This window comes from Vulpes lagopus, chromosome 9, assembly GCF_018345385.1.
Source record: "Vulpes lagopus strain Blue_001 chromosome 9, ASM1834538v1, whole genome shotgun sequence".
NCBI classification, from domain to species: Eukaryota; Metazoa; Chordata; class Mammalia; order Carnivora; family Canidae; genus Vulpes; species Vulpes lagopus.
In genome coordinates this window covers 22043447-22059592 of record NC_054832.1, presented here as the reverse complement: position 1 = coordinate 22059592, position 16146 = coordinate 22043447, and the positions used below count along the sequence as shown (strand labels likewise).

The following is a 16146-nucleotide window of genomic DNA, read 5'->3' as shown; positions in this document are numbered from 1 at the left end:
ACGCATTAAAGGGAATGACGGATGGTAAATTACTTAGAACGATGGCGGCAGCATACCAGGGTTCCGAGATCTCTCGCTGATTATCGTTTACCGCCAACCTTTGAGAGGCTGCGCCTGACGGCAGGCCCAGGGTCGCGCCGGGCGCAAGCACGGCTCCGAGGGCGCGCGCCGTAAAGCGCGGGCGCTGCGAATGAAGCGCGCGCTCGTCTGGCCGTGACGTAAGCAGGGGCGGGGCAGGCCCGGGAGATGGGGGCGTTTGCTTCCGGGGGCAAAGGAGCTTTACTTCCGGGAGGGGCGGCCGGTGCTGTAGGCGTCTCTTAGAGCCGTAGGTCTCGGTCCTCGACAACCGGACATGAAGATCACGAGGCAGAAACACGCCAAGAAGCATCTCAGCTTCTTCCGCAATAATTTCGGAGTTCGCGAGCCGTACCAGATCCTGCTGGACGGTACCTTCTGTCAGGCGGCGCTGCGCGGCCGTATCCAGCTGCGGGAGCAGCTGCCCCGCTACCTCATGGGGGAGACGCAGCTGTGCACCACCAGGTGGGCCCGGCGGGTCCGGGGAGGAGGCCCGGCGGGTCCGGGGAGGAGGCCCGGGCGGGCGGGGGTCGTGCGGGTGTGGTGGAGGCGGAGGCGCGCCGCGCCAAACGCCCCACCCACGAGGAGGTGACCGCGCAGGCGCTGAGGAGGCCAGGCGAGTGTCTGCAATGTCGGTAGAAAGTGCAGCGCCACGCGTAAGACCCGTGCCCCGCAGTGCGACCTGGCCTCGAGTCTAGGCCCCAGCCCCACCAGCGGTGCTTTTCCGGCGAGTTCACTCTGGGCCTTGGAGTTCTCGTCTGTGCGGAGGAGACCGTGACTGAGGAGGTTGCTGTGAGGCTCAAACGAGGTCGAGTGTGTGTAGAGCGCTTGCGGGCGCCCAGAACCTGCCCCGTCAGGGGTTGCTGTCATTTGGGCACCTTTTCCTGGCGTAAATGAAAAAAAAAATTTCAAGCCTGCCAACTGCTCGGTGAGGTGACATCTTCGATCGCTAGGCAGAGAATCCAGAACTCGAGGTTAAAACCTTTGCCCGTGATCATTTGTTTATTCAGCCGCCTTAATAGGTACCAGCCGCAGGCCGGGCACTGCTCCGGTCACGGAGGGTTACTCCAACAGGACACACGGCCCCCCTCATGGCCAGCGAAGTGCCTAAGTCCGCCCCCGTGGGTGTGATTTGACCCCAACCTGTCGTGACTTCCTCAGTGTGGGGACACTTTTAAAATGGAACTTCTTGGGGATGGGAGTGAGGATGCAGTCACCGAGGGTTTCGTAGAAGACATCACTTTCGAGCCCAGACTCCTTTCGGTTCTGAGGCGAAGGACTATTTTTTTTTTTTAAGATCTTTATTTTATTTATCCATGAGAAACACACACAGAGAGAGAGAGGCAGAGACACAGGCAGAGGGAGAAGCAGGCTCCACGCAGGGAGCCCGACGCGGGACCCGATCCCAGGACTCCGGGATCACTCCCCAGGCTGAAGGCAGGCGCTAAAATGCTGAGCCACCCGGGCTTCCCCCGAAGGACTATTTGAGTGACAGAAAAGAGATAAGTGACTTGTGGAGACCTCTTGAGTAAAGAAATCGACTCCTGGATGCCTGGGTGGCTCAGCGGTTTAGCACCGCCTTCGGCCCGGGGCGTGATCATCGTGGAGACCCGGGATCCGATCCCGCGTCGGGCTCCCTGCATGGGGCCTGCTTCTCCCTCTGCCTGTGTCTCTCATGAATAAATGAATAAATCCTTTTTATTTAAAAAGGAAAGAAATGGAGTCGTGAAATGCCTGGAAAAGAGGTTAGAGCACAGGATGTAATTGGAAACGAAGCTGGGAAGAAGGTAAATCGAATATACAATATGAACTGATAAGAAACTTAGGGGGTTCTCCCCCATTGGAGAGTATTTACTCAAAAAAAGTAAAAAAAGAAAATTAAAATGTCCCCAGTGAATTACTACCACTGTTAACATGCTGCAGCATCCATCCCGTTCTTTATGTATGCACATGCACACACACAGGAACGGACTCTTCCTGGGCATACAACATTATTGGCCTGCTTTTCTCGCATAATACTGAACAGCTTTCCATATTCTAGTAGCGCCTCAGATTGGTTATAGATACCCCACAATTTTTTTATCCCCTTAGCCCTCAGGGCTGCCAGACAGCTCCTTAGTTGGCCTGTGCCCTGAGTCCCTCGCTTCTGGCTACACAAAACCTGTCTGTTTACTCCTGTGTGCCTAGAAATATTAATGTTTTTAATGTAGTACTATAATAAAAAAAGTTTGGGAAGTACGGCATGAAACAATATTCTATAGCATTTTTTTCCTTAAAAGATTCATTTTAACTTCAAGAATATTTTATATATATACGCAAAAGTAGAGTAGTCCAATGAAATGTCTATCACCCAGCTTTTCGAATTATCGGCACAGCCAATCTTGTTTCATTTATCCATCCTCCCACCTTACTAATAGTTCATTTTAAAGCATATTATTCTGTCAATTCTTGGTGTGCATTATGAAGAGATAATTGCTGTCAGACCTGATAGCTGTCTTTTAGAAAAGCTAATTGCGGTGGTGCGGCAGCTAAGTTGGAGAAGCAAAAGCATGAAGACAGGCAAACTCCTTTTATGGTTGTCCAATCAAGATACAATGGGAGCCTGGACTTTAGAGAGGAAAGGCAGGAATGTCGGAGTTCTACAAAGAGACATAAGATAGATACCAACAGCCGAAATAGGACTAACAGGTAGTGGGGTAGAGGTAGGGATGAGGAAGAAAAGGTCAATTAGGATTTCTGACTTACACCCAGGGTCTGAGAAGTTAATAAATTCAAAGAGCTAGGGCAGCCCGGGTGGCTCAGCCGTTTAGCGCCGCCTGCAGCCCAGGGCGCGATCCTGGAGACCCAGGATCAAGTCCGCATCTGGCTCCCTGCATGGAGCCTGCTTCTCTGCCTGTGTCTCTGCCTCTCTCTCTCTATCTCTGTCTCTCTTGAATAAATAAATTTTTTTTAATATGAAGATTTTATCTATTAAAAATAAATAAAATAAATTCAAAGAGATAGCTTGCCCTGGAGAAGTTTGGAGGCAGGGAAGTACTTTAATTATAAACATGAATTTGAAGAGCTGATGTACATCCATAGGAAACATTCAATAAATACTTGGCGGTTTGGGCCTGAAACTCCAAAAAAGGGTTCAAAACTGACGACTAGAAAGGAGTCTCTTCTTAAAAACTAAAGACATGCTAAAGTGAGTAGAGTCTGGCAAGAGCTGGCTAGAGATTAATTTTTAACTAGGTAGTTCTCATAATTTTTTCTCCCTTCCTTCCACCAACTCACCCTCCCAGTTTCTTTCCTTCCTTTCTTTTTCTTTCTTTCTTTGATGGAAGACGTGCCTAGGGAGCTTATTAAAATGCTAATACTTGGCTCCACGAGAGGTGCAGATTTGGGGATGAGAAAGGAGTATAAATTAATGCAATTATCACTTTCATTTTGATATGGTTAGTTTTTAGCTGACACTTTGAAAAACATTGGCTTATATTAATACAGAAATGCAGACTGAAAAAGCAAGTTGTGAACTATTATTCCTTCTACTTAATGTTTGTGTTTTCCAGGTTTTTAAAAGAGTAAAATGGCTACCATATGATTGGGGCCAACACATGACAAATTGATTGTAATGATATAGTTTTAATTTCATAAAATTGAGTATTTTTTATACTTAGTTTATGTGAACAATCGATATATGTCTATGATATAATTGTGAGCTGCTAATAACTTTTTTTTTCCCCAGATGTGTGTTAAAAGAGTTAGAAACGTTGGGAAAGGACTTATATGGGGCAAAACTGATTGCACAAAAATGCCAAGTCCGAAATTGTCCCCATTTCAAGAATGCAGTGAGTGGATCAGAATGTCTGCTCTCCATGATTGAAGAGGGAAATCCTCATCATTATTTTGTGGCAACACAGGTGATAATGCTTTTGAAACCAGATTCCATTTTAATCATTTGTATTTATATTTCATGTGGAGCTACTTATAATCAGAAAAAATTAGGTGGAAGTGCTTGGTTAAAATGTTTCAACTTTTTAAAATGAAGCCTTTTAAGTTAATTTACAGTCAATAAAAGCAGTTGTCAGTGCACCTGGGTAGCTCAGTTAGTTAAGCATCTGCCTTCGGCTCTAGTCATGATCCCAGGGTCCTGGGTTTGACTCCACGTTGGGCTTCTTGCTCTGCAGAGAGCCTGCTTCTCCCTCTCCCTGCCACTCCCTCTGCTTGTGTGCTCTCTCTCTGTCAAATAAATAAAATCTTAGAGGAAAAAAAAAGCAGTTATCATTGGAGAATTTGAGAAGAGAACCTTAAGCATAATTGATTTTTCTTCTTTCTGAGGTTTTTTTTTTTTAATACATTTATTGGGCAGCCCGGGTGGCTCAGCAGCTTAGCGCTGCCTTCAGCCCAGGGCGTGATTCTGGAGACCTGGGATCGAGTCCCACGTCAGGCTCCTGCATGGAGCCTGCTTCTCCCTCTGCCTGTGTCTCTGCCTCTCTCTCTCTCTCGCTTTCTCTCTCTCTCATTAATAAATAAATAAAATCTTAAAATAAAATAGTAAAATAAAATAAATACAGTTATTGACAAAGATGTGATTGTATGTTTCAGGGTTCTTGAAGGGAAAATGTGTGGAGCAAAGATTTTACATTCTGTGTTCATCAGTGTTTTTTCATGTTCTTATAGTTCATATTTTTTCTCAAAAAGTCATGTTTCAGGGATCCCTGGGTGGTGCAGCGGTTTAGCGCCTGCATTTTGCCCAGGGCGCGATCCTGGAGACCCGGGATCCAATCCCACGTCGGGCTCCTGGTGCATGGAGCCTGCTTCTCCCTCTGCCTATGCCTCTGCCTCTATCTCTCTCTCTCTGTATGACTATCATTAAAAAAAAAAAAAAAAAAAAAAATTTTAAAAGTCATGTTTCATATTACTTGAAATTGTGCTACCAATATAGAACTGTTTCTGACTTTTAAAGACTAGGAAGGGGAAAGAGAGACTCTCAGGATTGATGTTAACAAAGAAGTTCACATACATACAAATTTGTTTAAATATGCTTAGAATTATAAAATCATACAATTAGATGCAGAGCTGAATCTAGAATCTGAGTCAGCTAATTCTTTATTGCTATTCCTTCATCCTCTGTTAACATTCTTACCCCTTTTTGAAGCATGTCTTAGAGTAGAAACATGGGGCATTGCCTAATACATTTACCTTTGGGTTAGTTTGTAATTTGTGGTGCTACATAATGATGTCTGGTTCACATTGTTGCCTCTTAACTGTGTTCAGATTTCATGGTTGTCTTCCTTTTTTTTAAATCATAATGTATACTCCCATTAGTGATACGGACATAACTGATTTGAAAAGTAAAACTTGTGGGCAGCCCTGGTGGCTTAGCAGTTTAGCACTGCCTTCAGCCTGGGGTGTGATCCTGGAGACCAAGGATCGAGTCCCACATCAGGCTCCCTGCATGGAGCCTGCTTCTCCTTCTGCCTTTGTCTCTGCCTCTCCTCTCTCTCTCTGTCTCTCTCTCTCTCTCTTTCTTTCTCTCTCTCATGAATAAATAAATAAAATCTTTAAAAAAAAAAAAAGGTAAAGTAAAACTTGTGATCTCTTTTATTTTTACTATTTAAGGCATCTTATTTAATTGGCTTAATATCTGAACTAAACCATTCTTTTTTCTTTTAATAGGATCAGAATTTGTCTATGAAAGTAAAGAAAAAGCCTGGAGTTCCTCTCATGTTTATTATTCAGAACACTATAGTCTTGGACAAACCTTCTCCCAAAACAGTTGCTTTTGTTAAAGCAGTAGAGTCAGGTCAGCTTGTCTCTGTGCATGAGAAACAAAGTATCAAGCAACTCAAAGAAGAACAGGGTTTAGTGAAAAACCCTGAACAGAGAAGAAGAAAGAAACACAAGAAAATAAGTGGCCCCAATCCTCTTAGCTGTTTGAAGAAAAAGAAGAAAGCACAGGATACAAAATCGTCTGCCTCTGAAAAGAAAAGAAAAAGAAAAAGAATTCGGAACAGATCTATCTCAAAAGTACTTTCTGAAAAGCAGAATGCAGAATGATAATTCTTTGAATACTTTTAAAGACGCTCAAATGTGAAAAACAAATTTCTTTTTAAAACTGTGGAAGTATTTACAATAAAAGACTATTATTTTTATAAATAGATATTGACCCATAAGCCTTTGAGTAAGATTATTTGTATTAAAAAACAAAACAAAACACTTTTTCAGTATAAAACTGTTGTCTCTTTGTCTCACCATATCCCTCTACACCCTAACATTATATGCAAATAGTGTAAAAAAATACAAAAGATTTGTAACAAGAGGTTGTCCCCTTTCACATTCACAGAAAGTCTTCATTCAATTCACACAGTGGTTGTAAAATTTATACTTCCAAATAATAAGAATATGCTGCTACCTTTTCGTCCATCTGTTATTTGACTTTCTACTATAAAGTGGAAATTTTGCTTTTATTACTCCTCCACATTTCTAATATATTAATACTTTAGCCTTTATAAATAAAGCATTTTCATTATTATGACTATAAACTTTTCCATGCTATGATTGAATTTATTTCCTGTACTACTTTGTTATTCTGAAAGTTAATAATGTCCTCATTTTCTTTAAGTCTCTGACTAGGTTTTGCCTCATTTTCCAATAACTCTGTAAAGGAACTTAGAATTTTCTATATGATAATGTGAGAGAATTCCTCACTCCAGGAGATACTTCTAGAGTCCTCTGTCCTCCAATGTAGGAAGGTTTTCTGCCAGCTATGTTGCTCAGCTGTCATCCAAGTACTTCTTGCCCTTATCCAGAAACTTACAGGTTTTTGTACTCTTTCTTGGTTTTCCCTTTTGCTGTAGTGAAGCATGGAGCGTGTAGGTAGTACATTTTTTGAGGCTCAACCAGTGTTTATCCTCATTTGTTGCACTAATAATCTAGCAAGAATTTTTTTTTAATTTATTTTATTTTTAAAGATTTTTTTTAAGATTTTATTTATTCATGAGAGACACAGAAAGAGAGGCAGAGACACAGGCAGAGGGAGAAGCAGGCTCCCTATGGGGACCCCAATGTGGGATAAGCTCCCAGGACCCTGGGACCATGACCTGAGCCAAAGGCAGATGCTCAACCACTGAGCCACCCAGGTGCCCCAAGATAATTACTTTAAAAAAATTTAAAGTAATATCTGCACCCAAAATGATACTTGAACTCACAACCCTGAGATCAAGTGTTGCAAGCTCTACTCTACTAATCAGGCAGCCCTAACAAAATAGTTCTTTTTCAAAAAAAAAAAAAAAATTTATTTTTTTGACAGAGCACAAGCAGGCGGAGCAGCAGAGGAAGAAGCAGACTCCCCACTTAGCAGGGAGCCAGATGGACATGAGGCTTGATCTCGACCCTGAGATCATGACCTGAGCCAAAAGCAGATGCTTACCACCTGAGCCATCCACGTGCCCCCCTTTTTAAAAAAATACTTATTTTTTTGACACACAGCACAAGAGGGGGAGCAGGAGAGGGAGAGGAAGACTCCCTGCTGAGCAGGGAGCCTGAAGATAATTTTTTTTTTTAAAGATTTTATTTATTTATTCATGATAGTCACAGAGAGAGAGAGAGAGAGAGAGAGTCAGAGACACAGGCAGAGGGAGAAGCAGGCTCCATGCAGGGAGCCCGACGTGGGATTCGATCCCGGGTCTCAAGGGTTGCGCCCTGGGCCAAAGGCAGGCGCCAAACCACTGTGCCACTCAGGGATCCCAAGAAGATAATTCTTGATTGAGAATCATTTCACTGAGTTCCCCTAGAGAGTCTCCTAATTGTTTACAGGGTCCAAGGGGGAAAAAAGAATTTTTAAAAAATTTTTTTACTTCCATTTGTCCACTAAGAAAGTAAATGTTAAATTCAATAGCAAAATTCCAAAATAATACTCTAAGATTGGTTATGAATGTAAATTAAAGGGTGTCTAAGGGGTCACCAGAATTTAATAGATTTTGGGACACCTAGGTGGCTCAGTGATTGAGCATCTACCTTTGGCTCAGATCATGATCCCGGGGTCCTGGGATTTAGTTCTGCATCAGTCTCCCTGCAGGGAGCCTGCTTCTCCCTCTGCCTATGTCTCTGCCTCTCTGCGTCTCATGAATAAATAAAGTCTTAAAAAAAATAGAACTTAACAGGTTATGTAGTAAATACATTTGAATTTTTTAAAATTTTTATTTTATTTATTTATGATAGGCACACAGTGACAGAGAGAGAGAGAGAGAGAGGCAGAGACACAGGCAGAGGGAGAATCAGGCTCCACGCACCGGGAGCCCGACATGGGATTCGATCCCGGGTCTCCAGGATCGCGCCCTGGGCCAAAGGCAGGCGCTAAACCGCTGCGCTACCCAGGGATCCCCTGAATTTTTTAATAAAATGTCTGAATGGCTGATTCTATTAGGAATCTATTAGGAATAAAGTTGTCTTTTTCAGCCCTCTCCCCAATTGTTTTAATTATCCACCAAACCAAAATTACAATGTTTCTGTGCTGTACTATTGAAATATAAAGTTGGAAAAGTGGAATCTGATCTTTAACGCCTGACTTTGTACTGCCTATGACACCTTTGAATGGTGGTTCTGAATCAGTATCCCTAGGGTTTCATGATCAGGTATGAAGTACATCATGAATAAATTCTTTTTTTTTTCATGAATAAATTCTTAATGACTAAAATTATGTTTCTTAAATTTGAGACCAATTACATTTTTCTACAGAAATATTCACAGTGGAATTCAGAGATGCTTTTTTGGGGTAGAAAGTGAAGTTTCAGCCTTAAATACACAAGGAATAACATTCAGGTTGTATTACCTAGCAAACTAGGTTAGTGCTTGATTGTCATTGCATAATTCTGTTTTAAACTCTTGTGAACATTTTTTAAAAAGAAGGAAAAGATACTGGGAAAAAATGAATATAGCTCTATAGTTTCTGTGAGGAGAAAAAACTGTCAAGAGTGATGAGAGGATTACCAAATCAAATGTAGACAAAGTGATAAAATGGATGAAATGTACACTGATGATATTTTCAATATATTAAAATGCATGTTTTGGGGCAGCCCGGGTGGCCCAGCGGTTTAGTGCCGCCTTCAGCCCAGGGTGTGATCCTGGAGACCCGGAATCGAGTCCCACATCGGGCTCCCTGCCTGGGGCCTGCTTCTCCCTCTGCCTGTGTCTCTGCCTCTCTCTCTCTCTCTCTCTCTCTCTCTGTGTGTCTCTTATGAATAAAAAAATAATAAAAAGTTAAAAAAAATAAAATAAAATGCATGTTTTGGGTATTTCTCTTTTTAACAAATTTTATTGTGATTTATAATAAGTACATATATATTTGGTTTTTGGCTCACAGCTCCCCAAACCGAGAATTTCCTAAGTGATGAGAACTTAAAGGTGTCTCATGTTGAAATGGTTTTGAGAGATATCTAAGGATAGCAGCTGGTTACCTTTGGAGCCAATCATGTGATTAGAGGGTTGGAATTTCTAGTCCCACCCCACCCCTAACCTGTGGGGAGAGGTAACAGGCAGAATGGTCACTGATTTAATCAATCATGGTTATGTAATGAAGCCTCTATAAAAACCCACTGGGACTGGGTTTGGAGAGCTTCCAGGTTAATAAACAAGCGGAGATTGGGGACGGTGACCCACTGGGAGAGGGCTTGGAAGCTCCTACCCTTTCCCCGTATCTTGCCCTATGCGTCTCTTCCATCTGGCTGTTCTTGAGTTATATCCTTTTATAATGAACTTGTAATGTAATAAGTAAAATGTTTCTCTTGAGTTCTGTAAGCCACTCTAGCAAATTAATTTAATGGAGAAGAGTGTTGTGGGAACTCCTGCTTTATAGCCAGAAGTCAGAAGCGCAGGCATAGGTCTGAAGTGTGTGTGGGGTGGGGTGGGAAGGTGGCAGTCTTAAAAGACTGAACCCTTAAGTTGTCAGATCTAATACCATCTCTGGGTACATAATGTCAGAATTGAGTTGAATTGTAAGACACACTGTCTCTTGTATGTGTAAGGGCTAAACCCCCAATATAAATTGAAAATGGGTCTAGGGAACCAAAATATATATTTATTCAGTGCTATCTGGTCACCTATTAATAGCATCTGAACTGGAGAGCTAGAAAAGTCAATTTATTTTTATAAAATAGTAATTTTTAAGTTAAAACATTAATACATTGTATTATATTTAATATTTTAAAACAGTAGTTATATATAGAAATATTACATATTTATAAATTACTTTAAAAATATTTTGACTAAAGGATCTCGTATCTGTACAATTCTTTTGTGAATAGTACCCTCATAACACCACCCCAGAAATCCTTAGTGCTACTTGCTTTATTTTTCTCCATACACCTTAAGGAAGGGGGCGTGGCACAAGAGAGTGTACACATGTGATCAGAATCCAATTTGCAGTTTGGGAAAAAGAAAATGTTGAGAGCATCTGCTTTAGAGGGTAGCTACTAGCTTTATTGGGGGATAAAAGTGAAGTACATGTGCTTTTGAACTCTGAAGTTTGCCAGACTGTTTGGTATGAATGCTTCAAAAAAGTATTTGTAGTTGAATTTCTGAGCAGGATTCTGTAGTCCCTATATTTTTGAAGCCCTACGGCCATTTCTCACTCCCACAAGTATGTAAGTCAAAACTAGAAGTCATTTCAGAACAGCTGAGTTTCAAAAGTAAGATTTCCTGTTTTCTATTTATGTATAGAGTTGATAGTATTTTATGTCTCTGTACCTGGTAAAGCAAGTTGGCTGTGATTTAATAGGTTTAATTAATAGATTTTCATGGGTGGCTAGGTGAATAGTTTGTATTCTTTAAAATGTTTTTAAACATCTTTTCTTAAGAGTTCTTAGCTTAAATGTAAATGAAAAAATACAATAAATTGGTATAACTCTCTATATATTTTGAGGTCCAAAAACTAATTAGGAATATAGGCAAAAGAAATGTCTGGACTGAACTTATTTTTTTTTTAAAGATTTTATTTATTTATTCATGAGAGAGAGAGAGAGAGAGAGAGAGAGGCAGAGACACAGGCAGAGGGAGAAGCAGGCTCCATGCAGGGATCCCGGGACTCCAGGATCACACCCTGCGCCAAAGGCAGGCTCTAAACCACTGAGCTACCCAGGGATCCCCTGGACTGAACTTATAAGCATATAAGAAATCATATGATCCTAGATTGGTGGCCTCTGAATATTTAATCATACATCCTTGTCAGTAAAAGAACTTTTGTCTATAACTATAAATGTATATTTATAAACTATAGATTTTTTACTGTACAGTATAAAAATACACACAGAAAAAACCCAAATGTAAAGGATGGTGAAGATAAAATATACTATTTTAAAATCTTTGCCATTAGATGGCTTTGTAAAGCTGGTATTTCAAGTCATAAGTTTTATCAGTAATATTGGATATGAATCCACTTGAAGTACTTCTTACAATTACATTTTTTGGTAAGAGCTGACTATATCATTGGCTTTCCTTTATGACAGTATACTAGGCAAACAAAGAGTGTACTAAGAGTAGGATGTGTCAGTACATATTTGTCAAATATGTGAAAATGAAGTCACGTCTCTCAGAAAGAACAGCTATAGCAATCTCATTCAGTTTCCACACCTAAATGAGTCCAGAGGCCCAGAGCCCTTCAATTTAAGGGGAAGCTGGTTTTTTTTTTTTTTCAGAAAAGATCCTGAAGCACTGCTGTAAGTTTCCCTGAGGCCATTTTCTAAAGTGAATGTGCATTGGAAAATGGAAATACCCAGACTTTGGGAGGATTATTAGATACTGGTTCTCAATTGATAATAATGGTGAGGGACCCAAATGGTGCTGCTCCGACAATCAAAGTAGGGATTTATGGGGGTCAGGTGATTGAGTTACAGGCCAAGTTTGAATCACAATGGGCTCCATAGGTCTGTGAGCTCACCCTGTATTTTTCTCCAGTTCCAGAACGTATAATTGGTAAAGGTACATTAGGCAATTGGTGTGTCTCATGTTAGCTCCCTAATTTATGGACTAAGGATCCCTAGGATATGAAGAGTCAAGGGGAAGCTGTTAGCATTTCTCCTCCTTACCAGGATAGTAAACCACGAGAATAGGATGTCGTTGGAGTGACTACAGGAATTACTACCATCATCAAACACTTCATTGATGCAGAAGTGTTGATTCCTATTACATCTCCACTTAACTCATCTATTTGGTCTGTGCAGAGGCAGATGGACTTCAAAGCATGACTACATTATTTTAATGCTGATCAGAGGGTGACTTATTTGAAGCAGCTCTTCCAGATGTGTAGTCCTTGCTGGAACAAATCCGCACAGCTTTTTGAACCTGACATGAAGAATGCTTTTTTTCCCCTCCCCTGCCCCCTTTGTTTTTAATAATTTGCTAGTGCCACCAAAAGCAGTATGCTTTTCCTTGATAGAGTCCACAGTACACCTTCACAATCTTGCTTCATGCTGAGCCAGCTTACCTGCTCTCAGCCATAACATAGTCTGCAGAGATCTTGACCATCTTGACATTGCACAAAACATCACACTGACCCATGACATTGATAGAATTATGCAAATTAAATCTGATAAGCAGGAAGTAGCAAGTACTACAAATGTCTTTGTCAAGTTTTATGAACCAGAGGGTGGGAGATAGATCCTATGAAAAGTCAGGGGTCAGTTACCTCAGTGACAGAGAGTCTAGAGCCCAAATAACCTCTTGATGACATATTGTTGCACCACAACCATGTATCACTCAAGAAGGGGCACAAAAGCTTGGTAGGCTATTTTGAGTATTAGAGGCAACACATGCCACATTTTAATTTGTAACTTTGTCCCAATTACTAAATAACCCATAGGACTGAGAGTTTGAATGGGGGCTAGTCAAAATAAGGCTCTGTAGCAAGTCTGGGGTGCAGTGCAAGCTGTTTTTCTGTTTGGGCCACCAGATCCAATGATACTGAAGTGTCTGGAGCAGCGTGAAGTCTCTGGCAAATACAATAGAAGAATCATGGCACATACCTCTAAGGTTTTAGAAAAAATTCATATCCTCTTCTGCAGATAATTATTATACTTTGACAAAGAGCTATAAACTTGCTACTGGGTCCTAGCCATAGGACATCAAATGATCAGGCAACCTGAATTTCCTGTAATTACCTGGATGCTATCTGCCCATTAAGCCATGAGGCTGGGCATGTGCATCAAGTGGAAATGGTGCATAAGAGATCTGACTTAGGTAGGGGAAGCACGTACAAGTAAGGTGCATGAATGAGTTGTCTCATACTCTTTTAACACAAACTTGTGCTGCATTGCCACCGCTCCCCCAGCTCGTACTTATAACCTCAAGGAGTTTTCCTATGATCAGTTGTCTGAGGAAAAAAAACCTCAGCCTGGTTTACTGGATGCTATATGCTGCCCAAAACCAAAAAAGTAAATAGCTGCAACATTAAAGTCCCATTTACTGATGGCCCAGGAAGACAGCAAAGGAGGGAAATTCCCCTGTTGGCAGAAATTTGAACAATATATCTGGTTGTCCACTTTGTTTAGATTCAGAAATGGTCAGAATCATAGAACTGCACTTATTTATGGGCAGTTGCTAATGGCTTGGCTGGGTAGTTAAAGGTTTGGAAAGGATCAGATTAGAAGATTAGTGGGAAGGATGTCTGGCGAAGAGGTACGTAGATAGATTTTTCAGAATGATAACAAGTATGAAGATATTTGTGTGTCATTTGAATGCATTTCTGCTAATCAGACCTAATTTGCATAACACCATTATAGGCATTCACTATATAGAAAGCTCTCAGCAATCAGGTAGGCAAAGGTGCACTTTTTATAAATGGCAACTTCTTTCCCTACCAACTGGGTGCTTGTTCATTGGGCTTATGAACAAAGTAGTTACGGTGGCAGGAATGGACAGTATACATGGGCTTCAACAGCATAGCTGACCTAGCTACCAAACCAATGCAACCGAGTGCCTAACATGTCACACAGAGATCAATCGTGAGCACCCAATATGGTGCCATTCCTGGGACTATAGAGGGAAGGAACCAGTGAGCCACCTGGTGGTAGGTTGATTACACTAGTATCCTTTCCATTATGGAGGGAATAGAAAATGTATCCTAGTGGAGCAGAGCCTATTCTGTATAGGACTTTCTTTTCTTTCCCATAATGCTTCTGCCAGCATCACTTAACAAAATGCCTTATCTGGCATCATGGTATTTCACCGACATTGCTTCTGGTCAAGGAATTTGTAGTATTAAGTGGTTTTGCTATATAAACATTATTTACAGTGTCAATTTGGAGACAACACCTGGAAAGAATAGACATTTTATCTTATAAGATCTAGTATAAGCTTTGAATCAGAGACCAATGTATGGTATGTCTCTCCTATAACTAGAATACACGGGTGCAAGAATTGAGGAATAGAAGTAGAAGTAGCTTCTACCACTTCTTATAACCTACTCGGAGAATTTTTTGCTTCCTTCTCCCACAACTTTGGGCTCTGCTGGTTACAAGGTCTTGTTCCCAAAGGAGGAATACCTCTTTTGAGGACACAACAATAATTCCATTGCTTTGGAAGATAAGACCGCCACCAGGTCACTTGGGAATTTCTTTCTTATGCTTCTGAACCAACAGGCCATGAAAGGATTTATTCTACTGATGGGATGATTGACCCTAATTTCCAAGAACAAATTGGATTGCTGCTATAGGATGAGAGTGTGAAAGACTATTTCTGCAATCCAGGAGAGTCTCTAAGATGTCTCTTAGTACTTCTATGTCCAATAGTGAACATTAATGGAAACTACTACAAACAAAGGGGGATAGAATTCAGACCTTTCAGGAATGAAAGTTTTGTTACCCCACAAATTAAAGAACAAAATGAGATTCTGGCAGAGGTCAAAGGAAATATGGGACAGGTAGTTGCAGTAGCCAGCCTCCAGGATGGTACCCAAAGATTCTTACTTCCTGGTATTCATAAGCTGTGTGTCCTCTCCCAGACTGGATAGAGCTGACCCATGTAACCATAGGATATTACTATTATGGAAGTGATGGTGTGTAACTCAAGTTTGATCATAAAAAAAACATGGGGCCTTCTTCCATCTTACTGCCTCTTGGATCACTTGCTCCTCTAGGGGGAAGCCAGCTCCATGTTGCAAGGCCTACCAAGAATTCCATGTGGAGAGGGAAGGATGCCTCCTGCAAACAGGCAGCATCGCTTTGCTAGCAATGGGAGTGATCCATCTTGGGAGTATTTCCTCTAGGTGTCCTCAAGCCTTCTGATGACTGCAATCCAGCTGACATCTTGACTGTGAATTTACGGGAGGCAGAACCACTCGGTTCAGCCACTCTTGAATTCCTGACCCACAGAAACTATGTGAGATAAATGTTTGTGGTTGTTCGTAAGCCACTAAATTTTGAAGTCATTTGTTATGCAGCAAAAGATAACTAATACAATAGCAGAAGAAGGAAGTTTTAAAAAAATATCAACTATGGCCTTGTGACCAGTTACATAAATTATGTCTCTAAACTGTATGAGTATTTTCTTCCTTGCCTGTCATATGTGTATACATCTATGTCTACATGTATGTGTAATATACAGCCATGTATATTGACAATATGTTAATGTAATATAAATATATGTGCATATACATTATTATGCATAAACACTATGTATTATATATAATAGAATCATACATTCACACATATATACTATTTACTTCTCTCTCTTCTCTCTCTCTTCCTTTCCCTGAGTATTTGAAGATTTTATTTGTTTATTTAAGAGACAGCAGGTAAGAGAGAGAGTACACACAGAGGGAATGGGAGGGGGAGAAGCAGACTCTTCTCTGAGCAGGGAGCCCGATGTGGGGCTTGATCTCAGGGTGCTGGGATCATGACCTGAGTGGAAGGCAAATGCTTAACTGACTGAGCCACTCAGACATCCCTCCCTGATTATTTTATTTTTTTAAAGATTTTATTTATTTATTCACGAGAGACATAGAGAGAGAGAGAGAGATGCAGACAGGCAGAGGGAGAAGCAGGCTCCATGTAGAGAGCCTGACGTAGGACTTGATCCTGGGTCTCCAGGATCAGG

The 16146-nt window shown here is 41.2% G+C and overlaps 1 protein-coding gene across 1 annotated transcript; it reads left to right on the top strand.

Moving 5' to 3' along the window:
• Positions 1-267: 267 nt before the first annotated feature.
• On the top strand, positions 268-6598 carry UTP23 (UTP23 small subunit processome component). The gene is made up of 3 exons (XM_041769699.1): positions 268-540; positions 3803-3977; positions 5737-6598. The coding sequence occupies exons 1-3, from the start codon at positions 353-355 to the stop codon at positions 6115-6117; spliced, it is 744 nt and encodes a 247-aa protein (XP_041625633.1). The 5' UTR covers positions 268-352; the 3' UTR covers positions 6118-6598.
• Positions 6599-16146: the final 9548 nt, after the last annotated feature.

Excerpts from the sequence above, each read along its gene's own strand:
- UTP23 (XM_041769699.1), top strand. The coding sequence starts at position 353 with ATGAAGATCACGAGGCAGAAACACGCCAAGAAGCATCTCAGCTTCTTC. Across the intron at positions 541-3,802 it reads ACGCAGCTGTGCACCACCAG|ATGTGTGTTAAAAGAGTTAG; the intron begins GTGGGCCCGGCG and ends TTTTTTCCCCAG. Across the intron at positions 3,978-5,736 it reads ATTATTTTGTGGCAACACAG|GATCAGAATTTGTCTATGAA; the intron begins GTGATAATGCTT and ends TTCTTTTAATAG.